The sequence below is a fragment of the Aspergillus neoniger genome (assembly GCF_003184625.1).
Source record: "Aspergillus neoniger CBS 115656 unplaced genomic scaffold BO87scaffold_8, whole genome shotgun sequence".
Taxonomy (NCBI): Eukaryota; Fungi; Ascomycota; class Eurotiomycetes; order Eurotiales; family Aspergillaceae; genus Aspergillus; species Aspergillus neoniger.
This window is the reverse complement of record NW_020291136.1, coordinates 190,131-210,787: the sequence shown is the minus strand read 5'-3', so window position 1 is coordinate 210,787 and position 20,657 is coordinate 190,131. Positions and strand designations below refer to the sequence as shown.

The 20,657-nt window shown below is 52.5% G+C and overlaps 10 protein-coding genes across 10 annotated transcripts; 6 read left to right on the top strand and 4 right to left on the bottom strand.

The window, feature by feature from the left end:
* The first annotated feature begins 223 nt into the window (after positions 1-223).
* Positions 224-701, top strand: BO87DRAFT_456970 (LYR motif-containing protein). The gene has a single exon (XM_025628766.1). The coding sequence runs from the start codon at positions 321-323 to the stop codon at positions 672-674; it is 354 nt and encodes a 117-aa protein (XP_025482111.1). The 5' UTR covers positions 224-320; the 3' UTR covers positions 675-701.
* Positions 702-1,239: 538 nt separating this feature from the next.
* BO87DRAFT_374313 (putative PP-loop ATPase superfamily protein) lies at positions 1,240-2,619 on the bottom strand. The gene has a single exon (XM_025622760.1). It carries the CDS (start codon positions 2,551-2,553, stop codon positions 1,309-1,311), a length of 1,245 nt encoding a protein of 414 aa, XP_025482110.1. The 5' UTR covers positions 2,554-2,619; the 3' UTR covers positions 1,240-1,308.
* A 188-nt stretch (positions 2,620-2,807) lies between these two features.
* On the bottom strand, positions 2,808-3,868 carry erg2 (C-8 sterol isomerase ERG2). Its single transcript, XM_025622759.1, has 3 exons — positions 3,431-3,868; positions 3,328-3,354; positions 2,808-3,252 (listed from the first exon to the last, which is right to left on the bottom strand). The coding sequence occupies exons 1-3, from the start codon at positions 3,711-3,713 to the stop codon at positions 2,915-2,917; spliced, it is 648 nt and encodes a 215-aa protein (XP_025482109.1). The 5' UTR covers positions 3,714-3,868; the 3' UTR covers positions 2,808-2,914.
* Positions 3,869-4,721: 853 nt separating this feature from the next.
* On the top strand, positions 4,722-5,677 carry xgeA (putative endoglucanase). Its single transcript, XM_025618730.1, has 2 exons — positions 4,722-5,165; positions 5,228-5,677. The coding sequence occupies exons 1-2, from the start codon at positions 4,843-4,845 to the stop codon at positions 5,628-5,630; spliced, it is 726 nt and encodes a 241-aa protein (XP_025482108.1). The 5' UTR covers positions 4,722-4,842; the 3' UTR covers positions 5,631-5,677.
* A 1,579-nt stretch (positions 5,678-7,256) lies between these two features.
* BO87DRAFT_227047 (cyclin family protein) lies at positions 7,257-8,871 on the top strand. The gene has a single exon (XM_025618729.1). It carries the CDS (start codon positions 7,361-7,363, stop codon positions 8,660-8,662), a length of 1,302 nt encoding a protein of 433 aa, XP_025482107.1. The 5' UTR covers positions 7,257-7,360; the 3' UTR covers positions 8,663-8,871.
* Positions 8,872-10,715: 1,844 nt separating this feature from the next.
* BO87DRAFT_423613 (putative proline utilization protein PrnX-like) lies at positions 10,716-12,128 on the top strand (the record flags this gene model as incomplete). Its single annotated transcript, XM_025627176.1, has 1 exon — positions 10,716-12,128. The coding sequence occupies one exon, from the start codon at positions 10,716-10,718 to the stop codon at positions 12,126-12,128; it is 1,413 nt and encodes a 470-aa protein (XP_025482106.1).
* Positions 12,129-12,477: 349 nt separating this feature from the next.
* BO87DRAFT_374306 (GNAT family N-acetyltransferase) lies at positions 12,478-14,654 on the top strand. Its single transcript, XM_025622758.1, has 3 exons — positions 12,478-14,245; positions 14,314-14,480; positions 14,538-14,654. The coding sequence occupies exons 1-2, from the start codon at positions 12,807-12,809 to the stop codon at positions 14,429-14,431; spliced, it is 1,557 nt and encodes a 518-aa protein (XP_025482105.1). The 5' UTR covers positions 12,478-12,806; the 3' UTR covers positions 14,432-14,480; positions 14,538-14,654.
* Positions 14,655-14,957: 303 nt separating this feature from the next.
* On the bottom strand, positions 14,958-16,833 carry BO87DRAFT_374305 (uncharacterized protein). Its single transcript, XM_025622757.1, has one exon. It carries the CDS (start codon positions 16,662-16,664, stop codon positions 15,270-15,272), a length of 1,395 nt encoding a protein of 464 aa, XP_025482104.1. The 5' UTR covers positions 16,665-16,833; the 3' UTR covers positions 14,958-15,269.
* Positions 16,834-17,983: 1,150 nt separating this feature from the next.
* On the top strand, positions 17,984-18,809 carry BO87DRAFT_226882 (uncharacterized protein). Its single transcript, XM_025618728.1, has one exon. The coding sequence runs from the start codon at positions 18,151-18,153 to the stop codon at positions 18,679-18,681; it is 531 nt and encodes a 176-aa protein (XP_025482103.1). The 5' UTR covers positions 17,984-18,150; the 3' UTR covers positions 18,682-18,809.
* A 42-nt stretch (positions 18,810-18,851) lies between these two features.
* On the bottom strand, positions 18,852-20,622 carry BO87DRAFT_413986 (DnaJ family domain-containing protein). Its single transcript, XM_025626604.1, has 2 exons — positions 20,182-20,622; positions 18,852-20,122 (listed from the first exon to the last, which is right to left on the bottom strand). The coding sequence occupies exons 1-2, from the start codon at positions 20,557-20,559 to the stop codon at positions 18,938-18,940; spliced, it is 1,563 nt and encodes a 520-aa protein (XP_025482102.1). The 5' UTR covers positions 20,560-20,622; the 3' UTR covers positions 18,852-18,937.
* Positions 20,623-20,657: the final 35 nt, after the last annotated feature.

Below are 20,657 nucleotides of genomic sequence, written 5' to 3'. Positions count from 1 at the left end.
AGTCTGCAACAGCAACAGCAACAACAGCAACCACCAAGCTGACGAGTACAATGAATGATGATCGTCATTTGATTGATGATGATGTACATAATGTAGTTTTCTACTACTCACAACCCCATCCATATCTTGCTACAAACTTAGAGAGAGAAAGAATTGTGAAATCACGTGATATACACCGCAACCTCCGTAAACTTATCCGTAGCCATCCATCCACACCCACCACCAAACCCACCACATACATACATACATACCTACCTACACCACCCACCAAACACCTCCCCAATCCCAAAGAAGGAAAGAAGAAGAAAAAAGAAATCAAAATGTCCACAGCCGCGAAAACAACCACAACCTACCGCGCCCTCCTCCGCGAACTCCCCCGCCGGACCCTCTCCACTCCTACTCCTCTCCAACACCGCCTCCGCGACATGTACATCAGCAACAACAACAACCAACAGGGTGTTGTGGACGCAGACGCACAAGAATCCCTCCGCCAACATCGTCTCGATCAGGCAAACCAGTTCGCTATCTACGCTAAAGCCCAGCGCGTGTATGCCGAGCTCGTCGAGAGATATAACCCCGGTACTACCCTCGATGAGGAGGAGAGGATTCGGTTGACGGCTAGACGGGTCGGGTGGGATTTGCCTGTTGAGGCGGGGAAGGAGAGGGATGAATAAATAAATACAGAGACTTATGGGTTTGGGGGGATAGAGATTGGGCTGGGGGGATGTGTGATAGATGGCGGAAGGGGAGGAGATGGGAGGGTGGATAAAATAAGTCATGGGTGGAGTTTTGGGTGTATATATATATATATATTTTTTTTTTTTCTAGATTTGTGATTCATTTGTGGCTTTTGTGTTGGATTTGGGGGGCTTGTATGATATTTTGTATGTATGATATGTTTGGGAGGAGGGTTGTATTATAGATAACTGTGATGATTGATCTGAGGGTCTTTTTTCGAGGGGGTTGTTGAGATGGTATGGGGAAATTCTGTGTTGTAGAGTTCATATTGAATTTATTACTATGAACGTGTTTTCTCTGATTGAATGGGCTGGTGTATAGATATGGCTGGCATGTACTGGTAGGTAGGCTATAGTCCCATGGGACGGATGTATTATGTTAGTAGTAGTGAGATGATGATGAAGTGCGTTTCAGTGATTGGTACTGGTAATCCTCTTTCAGGTTGTTCTTTTTATTTACATTTATAGTAAAGAACTTTAGTAACCAGTCTGGTGGCTGAAGCTGAACTTTGCTTCTAATAATATAACTCTGTATCATGGGTATATGTATAACGGGCATAACTATATATCTTCAAACACCCCCCAACTCAACCTTCTCCATCTGCCTGCGCAACGTCGAGCTGCCCTCCTCATCTTCCAAACCAACTTCCATCTCAATCGCCGTCTTGGGCCGATTCTTATTCAATCCCTCCAGCAGAGTACAAGCCTTGCACACGCGCTGACTGGAGATATACCCGCAGCGCTCACACGTCCCCAGTACCTGCGACTTGACCTTCTTCTGTGCCGGCGTCTGCACCTGCTCTGACTGCTGCTGCTTCTTAGGCACGCTATCAGAAGTTATCTCCATCTCCCTATCCTTGGCAGCCTCATCCTCCTTCAGCTTCCTCTCCATCTCCGCCATCTCCCCACCCCTCGTCCTCCCATTCTGACTTCCACACCCACCACCACCGCCACCCTCCTCATCCTCACCCCCCTTCCCCCTAACCTCAGCGGGCACCAAAAGCGCCATATCCTCCCCAGACTTAACAATATCCAAAATCGAAGACGGCCTAATCTTCTCCAAATCCTTAATCAACGTCCGCGCACTTCCCCGAAACGCCTCCGGAGAGTAAATACACTCAGTGGAGAAATAATCCAACTGGCGATGATGCGCATACAGCACAATCTCCTTCTCATAAGCATACTTCAACGGCTTACTCCTTTTGATATCACTAGCCGCGGACCCCGTCACAATACTTGTACCCCTCGACAAGCGCGGTAAATCTCCTCTCAGCAAGTTCATCATCACCGTCTCCGCCACATCATCCGCGTTATGACCTGTCACCACATGCTTAATGCCCAGCTTTGCGGCCCCGCGATCCAGCGCCTGCCGCCGAAATACCCCGCAGTATGTGCAGTTTCCCTTTTTGCCGACCTGCGCTACGACCTGGTCCATGGTCCAGCCGTATAGGTCGCCGTAGCTGACGATTACGAGTGGCATGTTGTATTGTTGGGCGTTGCGTTTCACGGTCTCGAGACTGTCGTCGCGGTAACCCTTGATGCCTTCATCGATGGAGAGGAGGCATAGGTCGAGGCCGTAGTTGTAGCGTTCGTTGAGGGTCTTGAGGACGGCGGCCAGGACCGTGCTGTCTTTGCCGCCGCTGGCGCCGATGGCGACTCGTTCGCCAGGGTAGAAGAGGGAGGTCGAGGTGATGGTTTCGTGGACTTCGGTTTCGAAGACGTGTAGGAAGCACGTGCGGCACAGCTTTTGCCGGTTCTTAGGGCGGATGATTACTGCCCGTTGGTCGTGGCAGCGGGCGCAAGGGGAGGGGGGCATGGTGGTGGTTTGTGGGGGTGGTTCTGGGTTGAGGGTAAGGGTATAGTGGGTGATGGTGGAGGCGATGAGGGGAGCAATTTTTGATAAACTGATTTCGCGGGCCTGGATGTTGGCTTATCGATAAGGGATAGGATGAGTCAGGGTGTGGGTGTGTTTGCAGTGTTTGTGTGGTTAGTTCCCCGGGAAGGGTGAAAAATAAACAGGCACAACGGAGAAGAGAAAGACGTAAGGGGGTGAAAGGATGAATTGTGGTAGCGTTATTAAATGGTAGTGTATTCTATCGGACAACATCGTCGTCTATCTAATGTAGTGAGAATAGTAATAGTATTATACATATACCCATCATCTTGCCATCTATCGTTTACATCTTGCCCTTGAGCAGGTTGGAGATCATCTCGCGACCAGTGATTCTCGACGTCGCCCACAGGGTCGGGAAGTCGAGAGTGCTGGAGAAGGTATCGGCGTATCCGAAGAAGAGCATCGGGGGGATCCAGCCACGGGCGTACTCCAGAGCAAAGCAGGACTCATCCATCTTGTACTGCTTGACCTCACCGCGGCGGAGGTGGTGCACGCTACCCTGGGGGTAAACCTCGGGCTCGTAGGATCCAGGAACGTAGGCGAGCTGGGTGCCCTGAAGGATGTTGAAGTAGTCATCGGCCGTGTGACGGCCAGTGTGGCCCTCAGTACCAATAGCGGTGCCTAATGCATGAGGAGAGAGTATTAGCACGTGCAATCAAGGGCATAAAAATATCCGGAAGACAGGGGAAGCCATACCGAAAATGATCAAGTACTCCGTGATACCTATAGGAAAATAAAAGCTTAGCACAGACACTATGGATAAATATAGATGTGGTATGGAGCAAAAGAGGGGACGCACTAGCATGAATAATATACATTGCCCCCATCGCACCACCGGCGTTGTTGAACACCCATTCCTCGTCCAGGTTCAGGTGCGTGTCGGTGACCTTCTCGCCCAGCTCGGAGACGATGAAGTTCACGACCGAGCGAGTGTCATTACCGTGAGCAGCAATGGCGCGCTGCGACAGGTCGTGCAAGTGGGAAGGATCGAAGATGTAGAACTGCTCCAGCCGCGCGTTCAGGTAGCTGTAGAGACCGGTAAAAAGGGCCAGGAGGGCCACGGCGAAGCTAGCGCAGCGCATGATGACGAACTGTTCCGGAAAGCAATTGGCCGGAAAAACAGAAGCTGCAGAGAGCTAATGGGTGGTGGGGAAGGGGGGGAGGGCGTGGGAAGGAGAAAGAGAGGAGAGGGTGTGGAAAGGATGGGGTGATTATTCTTTATTGTTCTGATTGATGGATTGAGGATATTCAATTCCAGGGTTGCCTGATCCGGGAAGGCTACCAGGATGGTCCGGCTGAGTCAGCAGCAGACAGCAGCTTTTGGCCGTGTTTGCCTGGCTGTCAAACACGCCAAAACTATCATTCTGATCATCCCGTGATTATTCATTTCCCCGAGTCAACTCACTAACTAGTTAGTCTGTTAGTTACTCCGTAGTACTAACTCTACTTTGATAATACCCAACGTCAAATTAATCCGTCCACAAAATAGCTTGTTCTGACAGCACCATGTGTCTCGACGGAGCCCGATTGGGGATTAGTCCGATCGATTAATAAAGCTGTCCACCTTTTGGAACCCTGCGGACGAGCCACGCCCCCCTCGGGCGTCCTAGACATTCATTTAAACGGCATCCTGTTATCTAATCCGAAACGGACCATCTCCGTGGCTGCCCCCTCTCATCCGGGACATTATACCGTCTCGAGATGACGAATCCACTGAGATTCCCCTGATCTAAGCTTCCTCTGGATATTTCCACCGTGTCCGTGAGTTTGGTTGACCTCCATCCTGCACGGGGCATTCCGTGGGACCGTTTCGAAACCAGGAACAAGCACCACACTCATCCTATCGGCCTTCTCCCTCCTGGTCCACTCGGGGTCAGGATCCATTCGGCGACGGAGTTTCCAAGAACCTTCGTTGACTCTGAGTGCACATGTCTCAACGGCCATGAGGACCAAGCTCAGCAGGTCCATAGGCTAAATCGCCCCGGCTGTTTCTGCTTGATGAGGGCTATGCCTAAATTTATCCTGTTCCAGAAGACCTAGACGGCACACCCATGGCTATAAGAAGGCAGCCCGGTCGGAGGAAGATGGATTTCTCTTCAGCAGCTCATTCACTATAATTCTCTGGGTCAGTGGACGTTGATCGCACATTGCACCAATATCAATACTTTACCCGACCAATCGTCTTTCCTTTGACCAATAATCACCATCATCATGAAGGTTCTCGCTCTTTCCGCTCTTCTTTCTTTGGCTTCGGCCGCCTCTATCAGCCGCCGCAGCGACTTCTGCGGCCAATGGGATACCGCCACCGCCGGTGACTTCATCCTGTACAACGACCTCTGGGGTGAAGACAACGCCTCCAGCGGCTCCCAGTGCACTGGCGTCGACTCGTCCAGCGGCTCTGAGATCGCCTGGCACACCAGCTGGTCCTGGGAGGGTGGCAGCAGTGACGTCAAGAGCTACGCCAACGCTGCTCTGCAGTTCACTGGTACTCAGCTGAGCTCAATCTCCAGCATCCCCTCCACCTGGAAGTGGACGTATGTTGCAGCCTAGACCTTCTGACCGACCATCAGGACGCATGCTGACTTTTTGGGAATAGTTACTCTGGCTCCGATATCGTGGCCGACGTGGCCTACGACATGTTCCTGGGCTCGACCGCCGACGCCTCTTCCGATGAGTACGAGATCATGGTCTGGCTTGCTGCTCTCGGCGGTGCTGGCCCCATCTCGTCGACCGGCTCGACCATTGCCACCCCGACGATCAACGGCGTGACCTGGGACCTGTACACCGGCCCCAACGGCGACACCACCGTCTACAGCTTCGTCGCCCAGTCGACCACCGAGGACTTCTCCGGTGACTTGAACGACTTCTTCACCTACCTGGTGGACAACGAGGGTGTCTCTGACAGCCTGTACCTGACCACCCTTGAGGCGGGTACCGAGCCCTTCACCGGCAGCAACGCCGAGCTGAAGGTGTCCGAGTACTCCGTTTCCATCGAGTAAATAAAATCACAAACACCGAGTGTGGCAGGATACATACTGATGATTTCAAAAAGGGATTGTTAGGAGCGGAGGATGAGAATGTAGGCGCCGTGTTTCAGCTCCCTAGGCAGGATACCGGAGGGACATAGTTATAGGACGAGGGGGGGTTGTTTTCCTGAAGAAGGGGGGGTTTACTCGGGGTGGCAAGCAGGAGTCGATGGTTTGATGACGCGCCGGGGCGACGAGGCGACGGTCGAATCATCATATGTACATAGGCCTGGAACCCCGTTGGGTTGATAATCATGGAGGAATTCCATCAAGATTGCTAAATATAACCATCGTCACCCACGTTGAGACCTAACCGCGGAGGTGGAGAAGAGAGGGATGTCAAGCAGAGCCAATGCAAGACAGGCAGACGTAGCCAGTGTAGCAGCTAGCCAGGTGAAGTAACAAGAATAGAAGCATCAGCATGAGGGGCAAACACAATCACATCCAGCTATTTTAGCTAGCCTACCAACTTATGCACGATCATCAATTGCGGCGCTTGCATCCGGGCGCTTAAGTGCAGCAGCCCTAAAGTGCTGACAGGGAGGAAAAGAGAGGGGTAGCATCAATCAATCAATCAGACTGGAATGGGGGGAAAAATAACTAACACATGTTGTAGAAATCCTCCTTGAGTATAATTAGAAATAACATCAGGCTGGCCAAGTATCTCTCACGCGTTCCAGGATCGTGATGGGAGACTTCGTGCTGGCGACGCGCTCAGCTGGGCCTCTCACCTTATTTTTTTTTGCCTTTTTTTCCCATTATTTCCCGCCACGCTCCTTGATTCATTCCTGCATCTCGTGTCTCGGGCATTCTTTTGGCGCGCGCCCCCAAACCCACCCCAGGACACACAGACACAGACAACTTACACATAATTCCAGTTCCATTTTTGTGCCCTTCTTCCCCTCCAATCCTGTCATCCAATCATCCCATCATCCCGTTATGCTTGGCTACTGGTGGTCTCGGGCTGTCGCGCGCGCCAAACCTACATCCAGCGATCATCCATCGATCGGCCCCTGCAGGACTGGTGGTTAGTTCGTTCTTGTCTAGGGTGCTTGTCAGGTCCCAACCTGGATGGGGTTGAATGGATGGATTTGAATGCATGTAATGCAATGCGCGTCGGGTGCCCTCCTGTCCTTGCAGCTCCTGTCCAGCCTTCGCTGTTGGTGTTATATCAGGCTTGGAAGATCCGTCGTTTCGTCGCTGTTTTTTCCTGGTCGGTCATTCATTCTTCACGAGGGAAGTTATTTAACTATACCAACACAAACATCATAATCAACAACCACTTACTCCGCCATCATAGCATCGTGTGGTTATTTTTATTTCCCCACCACCACCACCACCACCACCACCACCCCTTCTACTTGTTATACTATATACTATTTTTATTTATTATCATTAACCCGTTGACAAGTCTTGTCTCTGCTCTATTTAATATTGGAACGATCTTCCCTCCCCTCAAGTGGCAATTAACCGATCTTATCACTTGTCTCAAGTGACTGTCTCACTACTATCTTAAGCCCATTCATCACGGAGGTTGACACGACAACACATTCCTTACCCTTTCCTGCTGGCAGGATTCACATTCTTCACTCGTCCATTCAAGCCCTCTCTATATCCTGCGTCTTGCTCGCTTTCTTTTTTGTTTGCTGGCTCTCGCTCTCTCGTCTCTCATCTTTTTCTTCCCCTGCATCCTGCAAAGTACCATGGCTGTCCATCCCTACTCTCCTTACACCAACTTTGCATCCCCCACCACCAACACCACCACCGGCATCATGGATTTCGATCGGGCGGCGCTGCATGAGTTCATCATGCAGCCCGTCTCGCGAGACATGATCTCTCATCTGGCTCAACAAGCGATGCAGGTCATCCGCTGCGAACCGCATGTGACAGCACATCACGCGCATGGCCAGCCCACTCCCCCCAGCACGCCGCCCTTGGATGCAGACCTGCCTCCTCTACCATCTGTCACCACCTTTATTACCTCGCTAGTGCTCCGATCGCAGGTGCAGGTGCCGACGCTGATGACCTCGCTGGTCTACCTGGCCCGGCTGCGGGCTCGCCTGCCCCCCGTCGCCAAGGGCATGCGCTGCACAGTGCATCGCATCTTCCTGGCTTCCCTGATTCTGGCAGCCAAGAACCTCAACGACTCCAGTCCAAAGAACAAGCACTGGGCCCGGTACACCTCCGTCCGCGGCTACGAGGGCTTTGGATTCTCGCTGCCCGAAGTCAACCTGATGGAGCGTCAGCTGCTCTTCCTGCTGGACTGGGACATCCGTGTCGACGAGGCCGACCTCCTGCACCACCTGGAGCCGTTCCTCATGCCCATCCGTCGCCGTCTCCAGCTCCAGGAGCAGCGACAGCGCGAGGCTCAGCTGCGTCAGCCCCGTGAATGGCGTCGCTTCCATGCCTCTGCCGACCTGTTTGCTGCTCGCCTTCACCGTCAGAAGGCCGAGGGTCGCCGTCTGCCTGGCGAGTCTCCCACACGGAGACGTCTGCCCCCCAGCCCAGCATCGTCAGCTTCCCTTTCTTCCGTCTCCTCAGGCAGCTCCTACTGCGCCTCTCCAGCGTCCGTGGCCGAGTCGGAGCGGTACCGCCCGTACCCACCCCGTCGACGTCCCTCGACCCGCAGCCATGGGTCCGTCTCTTCTCCGCCAGCTTTGCAGGATGTCCCAGGCCTATCACGTGCTGAAACGCTTCCCTCACTGAGCTCGCGTGCTTCCAGCATCGCACCCAGCTCACGGGGCGACACGCCCGCTAGTCTGCGCACCTCCAGCTCGATAGCCAGTATGAACGAGGTGCACGTGGTGGATGGCAGTCGCAGCCCATCGGCGAGCAACGGCTATGTCTCGATGGGCGGCACGAAAGTGGAGGAGCTGTCGCAGCCGAATAAGAAAGCCCGACACTCCCTGAGTCACGCACATGGACCCGGACAAACCCACCCGGGGTTTGTAGCGCGGTTCCTGGCATCCGCGGCAGGGTCGTACATGGGAGGCCGTCGGCATTAGGGTTCATCGAGCTGGACTTGATGAGTTTCGGACGATTGTCTTCTAATACCTGCATTGCATTTTTGCTTTTCCATTTCCCCCTATCATCCCAAATTTTGGGATAGTTGATGAATTTCTTTTCTCTGTCTTACCGTGTGATGATAAAAGCGGTTGACCCAATACCCTCTACCCCTCTCTCTTCCCGTGATCTACAAGAGGATAGTACTTACACTCGTATCCCATGATGGTGATTGAATATGCATTGCACAGCGGCGTTGATACTGGTCTCTTTGGATATTGATTTTTCTTCCATGTGTATTTTGCTTTTTGTTCATTCTTGACTTATTTTTTTGGATGCTTCCGCGTCGGTGAATCTTTATTTTTTCTACCCATACTTCCGTCCCAGATTGCCCAACTGACCCCTTTGATGATGATATTATTACCTGGATCTGTATGTACAAGCACGGTAGATTTGCGCCCTACTTATGGTATAATAGCATAGTATTATTATTATTATCATCTGATTAATACATGAGTATTGACTAAGGTATTGTGCTTGATCATCTGGACAGAAGGAAATGGTATCCGTGCGAGCAATGAGATGGCAGAGTGCAGGGCCGATAGTAGCCGTGGAGGAGTAAGGGTGGCGAGAGGGGATGGTTGATTGACAGCGAGGAATGAGGAATGTACTTTTGTGCATGGTACGCGCGGAGAAGATAGGAATGTGGGAATACTTTCAACAATGCTTATCTGGGGTAGAGAGAGGGGGGATGGACTTACGTGGAATTGGAATGGATGATGCGTAATCGGATGGATGGAGAGTAGATAGGCAGACAATCTGTACTCTATACTGGCTTATGCATCTGCCTGTTGCAAGATGTTTCAGCCATCACCACGGATGTCTAGTAACTGGTACTCCGTAGGAGTTATAGTTATGTATGCAAGTACGTACTTCATGCCACGGAGATCATAGTCCTCAGTATGCTGGTATACGTCAGACACAAACCAACCAACGTTGTCGCATTACAGTATGTAGTTAGCAATTAGCAATTAATGGTATCACGAAATGATATGACAGCAACCCCCATTACCCATTATGACAAGTAGAACCACCAACTAGTGGATGAATTATTGAGAGACAAGCAACACAACGGCAGAAACTATCGAATCTTGTCTTGGATTTATGGAAATGACAATTGATTTTTCTTTCTTTTTTCTGCTGATTATTTCCCCTTCCCGTTGCGGATGGATTGGGTGGTGGGGAGGAGGATTTCCTAGTTCAGTGTCTGGGCTCCACCCCACCCATCCTTCCCCCCCACCAGATACTTACTGGATTAGGACTAGTTGCCAGTGGTGGTGGATGGATGCCAAGGGGAAGGGAAGAGGGGATTACCAGTTCGTATGGTATTTATAGTATCGAATTCGCCAGAATTGCCTCGAAGTGTGTATTTGGGGAGTTATGTATGTATCAGATAGTTGGAGATGCCAATGCTGGGCAATTAACAAACCAATCCAACAAAGGAGAGAGTTTTGGGATGATAATGGATGGTGGAGGGTGTATCATCACTACTACTGGACTAAAAGTACTACAAGGTATAGACGCACGAGCAAATTCCCCGAGTGGCTTCCTTTCCGATGATCACTTCTACCCTTTCATCAGGGATAGGAATTGATGGACCGGACTATCAATTACTTGTGGGTGTGTATACTTGGGATATCACCTTGAATTATTCTACAGTATTATCTTCCATTTTCAAAGGGAAAATAAGACAATCGGTATTGTCCAGCGCCCCGCCGAGGCTGAGAGATTGTCGTCATCCGGTCCGCCCGCCCAGAAAAGTGAACCCGCCCGCTTGCGTCTTCGCGACTTTCTTTCTCTCTCTGTCCGTGTCTTTATCGCATGTACTCAGATACTAAATTAATATATTAACTCCCCCATCGTCTCCGCTGTTCCCGGACTGTCCCTTGCCCTGCTCGTTCTTCTCCACCTCTCCCCCATCCTCCATCTTGTCCCTCCCTCCTCTACTCTCCTACTCTCCCCTCCCTCTTCCTCTTTTCTTATCAACTGCTTATCATGCCACTCACCATCCTCTCTCAAACACAACTCCGCTCTCTCCTCCTGTCGCTCTCGCGCGACCAGATCATCGACCTCCAGCAGAACCTTTCCAATGCTCTGAGGGACTACTCCACCGGTAGCCAAGAAAAGGGCTGTGCGGCCGCCTACCAACCCACGCGCACGGCCATTACCCATCAGAATGGCTGCACCACTCTGTTCATGCCCGCCAGCACGGGTAACACCCTGGGCATGAAGATGATCTCCTTACAAGATAACGGTCAGGCCGGTTGCTCCGTCGATCCTGCCTTAGACTTGTCCTCCGCAGCCTCTCGGACTTCCTCCTCCAGCCGAGTCAACCAGCGCAAGTCCATGTCCTCCATCTCCTCCGAAGGCAGTGAACAATCCATGTCCTCCCAAGAGGACGACGACCATACCTCCTCATCTCCCTCCTCCAGCAGCAAATCCCTGACCCCCGGCTGCGTGAACCAACAACCCATCGACACCGGTTTGTCCAACACCATGGGGGCCTGGCCCGCCGCCGGCTCCCGCGATACCTCCCCGCAAGGGACGGTGACACTGATCGACGAGACGAGCTTACCCTTTGGACTGATCAACGCTCACGAACTCACCCCCTTCCGCACTGCCCTGACCGCCACTATGACCCTCAACAAACGCAAGCGCGTGCGGACTGTGGTGGTATTCGGAGCGGGCAAGCAGGCATACTGGCACATCCGGCTGGCGTTGATCTTGCGCGGAGAGGGCATCAAACGGGTGTATATCATCAACCGATCCTTTGACCGCGCGGCCCAGCTGCTGCGTGATATCTACAGCCCCGAAAACGCCAGCTGGCGCGGCGATGTGAAATTCTCCGCCGTCAGCACGGACTTTGTCGAGTATGACCGCATCCTGCACGATGCGCTGCTCAAGGCAGATGCAATCTTCTGCTGCACGCCCTCGACGGAACCGCTCTTCCCTGCACACATCCTCACATCGCGCGACGGACGCCGAAAGGGCCGTCTGATCAGCGCGATTGGATCATACCGGCCGCATATGACGGAGCTGCCACCTGAGTTGCTGCGCGACGAGGTGACGGTGCACAGCTCGCATCGGCATTTCCACAAGCATGTGCGACGTAGTGGCGTGGTGGTGGTGGACAGTTTGGATGCAGCGCTGAAGGAAGCCGGCGAGATTGTGCAGGCGGGCATTCGGCCACATCAGGTGGTGGAATTGGGAGAGCTGCTGATTGTTCGGGATGCGTCGCGCGGGGAGGGCGACAACAGTGAGGATGGCAAGAGTCTTCGGGACTGGGTGGAGCGCGGCAATGTGATCTTCAAGAGCGTGGGGATGGGCTTGATGGATCTGGTGACGGGCGGCGATCTGGTGCGGCTGGCGCGGGAGAAGGGAGTGGGCACGACACTGGAGGAATTTTGATTGCTTTTCTTTCTTTTCATGTAGTAATTACTTGAAACTCACGATGCGGGCACCGGGAAGGAGGTAATTGCTGGACTATGATATCCATATTCAATTCAGTCATTCATTCTATCTTTATTCTATTCTATTGTTCACCCTCTTTCTTGAATGCTCATAAAAATATCAGGTAAATTAGAAGTAAATCTGAGAAAATAGGGTAAGGAATGAACTCCCAGCCAATCAACTCTCCCAATTTCGACTATTTTGCTGACCGCCCGGAACATGACATCAACCATCGTCTCTCTTTTCTTTTCTTTGAGCTTCATTTCTTGTTCTGCTTCTGCTTCATCTGCCTCAGCTCACTGCAACTTTTGCATCTCTCGTGCTGCCGCGGGGATCCATTGGCACCCCAGGAACATGTGGCCACCCAGTCGGACAGCACCCGAACTGGGCTGATCTATTTCCTGCAGTGCCGGTGAAAGCAAAAGTGAGTTTCCTGCAGGCGCCGCGCGATCGTCAAAAACCCAGTGAGGGGCAACTGCGCATCATCCCACACAAGCTCATTCTTTGCCCCCCACTGTGTAGATACTACGATTTACTAGTGACTATTTACTCTTTCTTCTTCCCTGCCTCTTGCTTTCTCTTCCTGCTTTCTCTTCACTCCCCTTTCCTGCTCAGAGTCAGGTCCAGTCAGCAACTATGCGCCATCACGTGTGCCATCTGCCCAACGGGCTGAGCTTCACAGTCTCCCCCGTCTTCGGTGGCTTCACCTTCAAATCCAACGATGTCAACTCCAGCCAGTCCATCGTGCCTCCTGGCTGGAGTATTGTGCTTGCCACCGACCGTCCGGACCCCGACACCACAGACACCAACGATGAAGAGCGTGGTCGAACTCGCGGGACTGGCGATGATGAGCAACGTGCCCGCCTAACTCGTTTCACCACCCCCACCCTGCGCGATGACTCCCTCTACATTTCCTACATTGTCGACCCACCCAGCAGTGACTACAAGCCGGTCAGCTCCCCCACTCGCCAGATCGCCATGATGCTCTGGGTCACGCTGTGGTGGTACTTCCACGAACCCCAGCCCGACCGTCGTCTGCAGACTGACGCCTCCGCCAATACCCCGCCTTCTGGCCAGCCCAGAGGCGACTGGCGCGTTAACATCAAGCGCGAAGGCTTCTTCAAGGGTCGCACGCTGCTACAGAAACTCGAGCGCATGGGCCTCATTGCCTCCGAGGACTCGTCCGTCGGCGCTGAGCCCTATGACCCGCAATCCTGGGCCAACATGTTCGTCAGCCGTCGTAGCTTCTGGCAGATTGACCCCCGGCTGTTCGTCTTCACCATGAGCCCGCAGGCCATCCCCCAGTCGGTGTCCGGCTCTCCTTTTATCCAGCGCGTGGCCTCACCGTCGCACGAGAGCTTCAACCTCGCTCACACAGCCGGCCAAGAGGTCGCACATTACGTTCCCAACGAAGGTCCCTTTGCCTCTACCAGCCATCTGCCCACATACTTCCCTCCACCTCCTACCCAATACACTTTCACCAACAACATCCGACACCCCATCCGCCCCAAACCCCCGCACCAAGGCGACGTCTTCTACATCCGTTACATCCCCAGCGTGCAACAATATCTCTCATTCCGCATCCCCTACATCCCCCCATCTCACAAAAACCCCGCCCCACGCCCCAATAACCCCACACCCAGCCACTCCGCAAGCCACTCCACCAGCAGTCTCGACCAGCCCTTAACCGCAGGGCCGTCAGACCTCGACTTGCTGCACAAATGGATGAACGACCCCCGCGTCAACGCCTCCTGGGGCGAAGCCGGCCCGATCGAACACCAGAAGAAGTTCCTGCGCACCAACCTCAGCAGCAAGCACAGTTTCCCCGTTATCGGCTGCTGGGACGGCAAACCATTTGGCTACTTCGAGCTGTACTGGGTGAAGGAAGACCGGCTGGGGCCGCTAATCGGCGGAGCCGACAACTACGATCGAGGCATTCACCTGTTAATTGGCGAGCAGGAGTACCGTGGTCCCCACCGCGTGCAGATCTGGCTGAGTGCGCTGGTGCATTATTGCTTTTTGGCGGATTCGCGAACCCAGACGGTTATGTTGGAGCCGAGGGTGGATAATTTCAAGTATGTCCCCATCACCACTACTGCCAGCGCATCCCAGATGCATATACAAATGCTAATGGGTTGAATAGGTTGATTACGTACCTCCAAGAAGCAGGCTTCTACAAGGAAGGCGAGGTTTCGTTCCCGCATAAACAGTCGGCTTTGATGAAGATTAAGCGAGATACGTGGGAGTGTCCTGCTATTTAGTTTTCGAATCTTTCGGAGTACTAGTTGAAGAGGGGTGGTTACGACAAAGGTTAGATAATTCAACAGAATCAGGATTGATGTATCGTCAATACTAACCAGTCGGCAGGAACTGTGTTGCATACACGAAGTGAAAAATTAGTTAAGAATAAGACGCTCTATAAGTAGTAAAAAAAAAGAAAGCTGAGACGGAGTGCAGAGCGGGAGTTGTATAGACGAATACTTGTACTACCTTTTCTAGAAGCAACTCTTCTCTTTTTTTTTTTCAATGGTGTTTGGCATTTGCATCTAATTAGGGTTATGGTTATTGTATGGTTATGGATATGGTTGCGATGCGGATCATCTACCTCTACTTGATCTTACTACTGTGGTGGATTCCTGCAGAAATCGAAGGATTCTCTCTTCTGTACTGTATAAGCCTACAATCAATAAACCAGTATATAAGCCTAAGTTGAGTTGATTGAGACTTGCTCGAGTAAGGGCAGTGAGTCAAGTGTTTGAAAGGAGGATGGAAGTCAGTTCTTTATACTACTACTGCACCATCAACGGAATGAGAGGTGTTGTGCGGGCTGATTAATGCAACTAATCCACGGGCGAGCCGGCCACCTTTCTTTCTCCGAAGAAGCTGGCAAGTTGACCGTCCAACTAATGATAACATGACCATTCAACATAACTCGAATAAATACTCGTATATTCATAAACCAAGCATAACCACATACCACATAACCAGGAAAGCAGTATAATTCCCGGAACATCATCACCGTATACCCCACTCACCCTATAGTCATAAGAGAAAAGAATCACAGGAAGAACCCAATCGGAGAAAAATGAATAGAAGAAGCTAATACCCCCACATATCCCCGTCATCCCTGACCAAATCATCCTCATTCAACACTTTCAACCCGCTCTCCTTCTCCGCCCTTCGTCTTTGCCTCTTCGTAATCATCGAGCTGGGTGTCAACGGCGTCACCGGCGTAAATGGCATGTACGGACTATACGGCGTCGGCATGCCCGTCCTCGGCCCGTTCAGTTGTTTCATCGGCCTCTCCAGCACCGTGAGTTTCGTGGCTGGCGCGCTCTGTAGCGGGTAAGCATCACGGAAGGGTAGCGATGATGATGGACTGCGTCCGTGGTGGGTTGTGTTGCTCCCTGTGGGAGTGGTTAGGGTTAGGGGAGGAGGAACGGGCCCGCGGGGGGATCTTTCTTTGGCGCGGGGTGGCTCGAGACGGGGAGTTGGGAGGGGAGGAGGTTGGGTGTTGATTTGGGGAAGGGATGGTTGTTGCTGCTTTTGTGCAGTCATTGCAGGTGTTGCTACTGGGAGGGGAGGTGCTGGGGGTCGGGGTGGAGGATTGTAGTGTCTTGGGGTTAAGGGGGGTTGATCGGCCTGGTAGGATGGGGAGGCGACAGGAGAGGAGATCGAGAGTTTGCGGAGAGGGAAGGGTCGTGGAGAACGCAGTTTGCTGCTGTTGCTGCTTGATGATTGCTGCTGGTTCTGCGACTTGAGGTTGAACAGCGAAAGGGAGGATATGCGGGAAAGCCGGCCGCTGGACCGCGGGCTCAGAGGGGAGTTGTTGGAGGAGACGTGAGAGGAGCGATCTGTGAATGGATTCGTGGGGATGCTGTCTGGAGAGGGGATCTCTTTCTCTGCTGCTGCTTCTGCTACAGCTTCGTCTCCATCGGAGGAGTCCTGGTTGGCACCCCGAGCTGCGGCGGCAGCTTCTTTCTGTGCATCATGCTCCATCACGGCGGCGTAGAGCATCTCCAGGTCCTCTTGGGCTCGCTGGCGGTCAGTTGCTACGACGGATTCGTCGATCGTGGCGACGCTGGTGGTGGTCCCTGAGGCGTGGGAGCGAGAGCCCTTGCCGAGGCTGCTCCAGGACCTGCTGAAGCTTCGAGGGCCCGGGCTGGGCAGGTTGACGGAGATCGGGGTGACAGGACTGGGATCCATGCTGGGAGGTGGCTTCACGGGCTTCATCATCTCGACGTGGAGCGAGTAGTTGGAGGAGAGGACAGCTCGTCGCAGACGGCGGCCCACGAAGAGGAGCAGCGAAAGAAGTACAGCAACGAAGATCACGTATGCACCGACGATGCCTCCGATCTGGATGGCCAGGAGCGACTCGTCCACGGCTGGAGTGATGGGATAGCTGTTTCGACGGACAGGATTCAACTGCTCCTTAGATACTGAGCCAGCAGTAATGAGGCGGGGAAGGAGCGCAAAGAGTAGCAGATAGGGCATTATTTGAGGCCGGGATGAAGCTTTGTGACTGCAGACAAGGTGACGATTAAGTAGCACCTGCAGACATATCGAATCTGGTCTGGAGGCTGCAAATCCTTGCGCAATGGAAGAGACATGATGGAGGAAAAGAGGGGAGGAGCGGTATATTGAGAGGCCTGGGGGAGTTGATGTGATGGTGTGAAGAGGTGATCTGCTGCGACGGCCGTCCCTCGTCGGTCGTTGGTCAATTTACGCGCCGGCCCTGCATGCACGGCACACTCCATCACATCGGGCGGTTGACTACTGGCAGTTATGCTCGAATCAATCCCCGCTAATTTAGCGCTTTGTGACAGACGGTAGCGGCATGGATTGGATAGGGTTTGTCTGTGCCCGGGGCAAACTACAGGGTCTGTTCCAAGCACATTTTCCCTCTATGCAGGTGTCACTGCTGTCGAGTCACAGCTGATTTAACCAAGTCCGAGTCATTTCCGCTGACTACCTTATCAGACAGGCTGCTTTGAGAATGGATTCTAGCAAACCTAAAGGCCCATGCTAAACGCGAATAATCACCACTCGATGGTTGATTGTCAGTTTGACCAGCCCGTGGACGTGCGAATTGCAACGGCAGCTTCATGTTGCTGACGAGATGTTCTCCACTGAGTAGTTTCTGAACTTGCTCTGACTGGTAACAAGGATATTACAAATCATTGCCATTGGTTCTTTTGTGTTTTGTATTGAAGCTGAGTGGGCTACTGGTCTTGCGACATGTTGAACGCATGTTTCAGTCAACCAGATGTATAGTATGGGGTCACTTTCGTATAGATGACCTCTAAGAGTGCACTTAGAGTATGCTCTTCATCAAAAGTTAACAAGGACACTCGTGACGGTTGTTAGATCAAGAATGAAAACGAGGTTATCATCCTACCGAGAGTTTTAGAGACTATCTCACTTCCCCTTCTTCCTCTCTCTCCCCTCGCACACCATCCCCCCGTGGACACTATTCGTCCTCAATATAGGGCTCAGGTAATAGTGGGACGTTGGCGTACTAGCTATCCAAGGCTCTGGATCTAGCATTGACAGTTGAGCACAAGAATCAATAGCTCGCCACATGTCCAGAGGGACTAGGCGATGTCAACTGACTGAAGCTATAGTGGTGATAAATAATGCCATATAGCCTGTATCTATTGTTTGGGGCAGCATCGTCATCTGCGTAGTCCTACTTCTTCCCAGTTCCCATGCTCAGCTCATATCCGGAAGGCGCAACTCGTTGGCTACTCCCCATGATGGCCAGAAATGTGCGTTCGGTGCATATGCGACTGCGACAGGGACCACATCTCTACCATCATGCCATCGCTCGATGTCCCATCGTTGAAACATAGCCACACCCGCGTTATTATTCAATATCCATAATACCTAAAGAACATACTATTCCAGCGCTAGACAAAGAGTTCTTTCCACAAATACCGAGACCTACCTGCGCAGCATCATCCCCATCACTCATTCTGATATGGCCCAAGCAGCGGGGCCCCAAGGCCATTTCAATGTCCCCTGGTCCGACTTAACAACACCATCAAACCGAAACACATCACTACTCAAGCGGTCGTTCGAGACCAACACCACAATCACAAAGCGCGCACTGGCCAACTCGCCGCGGAGAAGCACACGCGATGAGCTGGGCGCCGTACTACTAATGATATTCATCATGTTCTGCTACGCTAGCGCTTGGTATGGAATGAAGGTGCCTTTGCATCGGGTACTTCGCACACCAGACGGAATATCCCACTCGACGAGGGAAGACTGGTTTAGAGATGCTCTCCTCGTCTCAACAGTCGCACTCGTATGCAGCTTTGCTTCTTGGCTACTGGGACTTTATCTTGTACATCACGCGATGCAGTCCTGGTGGTATGGTCAAATATTATTGGTACTGAGGATTCTCGAGACAGCGATTGATGTGTTGTTGGCGGTCGTCTGGATTTTTGGGTTGTACGCGGTGTGGCGCTTGAGGTACAGGTTAAGAAATTGGCGCCGTCACCGTTGAAAACTTAGGTTGGATGGAGTTGTTGACGATGATGCTGTGATGACATTTATGAGTAGCAGTCTGGCAGTATGTGTCGATAGGGGGGCTTTGATGCTCGGTATTGGTTGAGATAGCGGGATATTGTTAGCTGGAATGGATAACGTCGCGTTAGATAGATACCTTGTCTTTTGGCCATAGGAATCATTCATAGTATCTATTATGCAGGTAGTATCATACACAGCGCATCATCTTTATTATATACAAGGTCTCTGACTGTCTATTTCTTCTTCGAGAAAAGGTCCCGCCAGAATTCTTTGAACCCATAGCCCTTGGCCTGATCCTCCTCATATACACGCACCTTACTCGATGTGCTCAGAGACTCCAGAATGTTCGCCGCTTGAGGCCCCGAATTCCTTGGACGAGCGCGTTCAGTTGCACGCCGCTTGATTTCCTCCGCCAAGCTTGGAGCCACTTCCGCATAACATGCAGCTAGCTCACGCTCAAGGTTGAGGTATGGCTTCTGTGCCACTGGAGGAGCCTGAAGATTGTAAGTCCGAGTAAGTGCATTGAGATTCTTGATCGTCAGTTCAAGAAACGAACGCTCCGTGTTCATATATTGCGGATCACGCAGAGGCGTAACATAGGGCAAAGGCTCTTTATCCTCTTGTGGCTCTGTGACCGCACTGTCTGAGCTCTGCGTGGCTCCGTCTGAAGAGTCCAGCCCTCCAGCATCACTCGCTGTATCGCTCTCGCGGAACATCTTCTCTATCTTGGCCCTTTCTGCCAGTCGAGCCTCCGCTGCGGCATATGCATCTGCCCGTCTCATCTGCACATCCAGAGACCCTCCTTCGCTGGCGATCAGCCGGGCTGCATGTCGTCGCCACTCCGCTCTCAAGCGTGATCGGAACCGATCAACCTCCCTAGCTAGGTCCTGTTGTTTCTCGATCCACGGCGGCACGATCTCCTGCTTCTGAATCATCTTGTTCATGAAGTACTCGGTCGTATCGATGAATGGACTATTGGCTCGGTGATCCGTCTCCGTATTCACACCCTTGCCCCTCTTTATCCTGTTGAACTGACCGCGCGCCATCGCATCCTCGATCCGCTCGTTCGCAAGCGCCGATAACCCCTGCAACGTGGCCGGCATAGGTCGTGCCCCCGGGGAGAACCGTTCCCGCATCTCTCGGCGCATAGCTTCGCGTTCGTCCTCAGAGATCCCCTCACTCTGGCTCAAAGAATATGTTGCCGTGCGCTCTCGGGCTTTCGCTAGACGCACGCCAGTGGAATCTTTGGGCTTCGGGCTGATTCGCATGTCGACCGGGTTTGGCTGGGGGATCTTGTATGGTGTGCGTATGCGTTTCTTGGAGTCGTCCAACATTCGTAATGTGATGTCGTGGGTGGTTTCTGTTCCGGTCCATGCCTGAGCGCTTGCGATATCTCGTGTTCCTTGACCTGCGCTTGACTGGGTCTTGTCAGTAACCGATTGCCATCGGAACTGTAATACATATATAGCAAGCATACCGGCATATCAGCGATAGAGTGCGCGGCCGCGTACTCATTCTTGAAAGCCGCCGCCGCCACCCTCTCCTCCAGCTGTTGCTTCAGCTCGTCCGAGAACCCCGCCTGTTGCATGTTTCTCTGCGCGGACCGGCCTCCTTCCAGCACAGCCTGCTCTGTCATTTCCGACAATCGCCGCGCCATAGCTCCCTGCTCCTCTTCTTTCTTCGATTCATCCTGTGACTTGGTATTCTCATGCTGCTCGCCCGGCTTCGAACCCACCGCAGTTCGCCGCACGCTCCCCACAGAGAAGCATCTCGATGAGGGTATAACCTGACGTCTCGGCGCACATACCGGAGTGACCGTATTAGTGTAAAAAGCGCTCACATGCCTTCTGCTCATTTCTGTCTCCGATCAGCGTTTCAAAAGCAATCTTCCAATATAGTAAAAGCTGAAGAAGCAGAGGCAAACCAGGTTAGTTATCAGCGTGAACTCGCCGC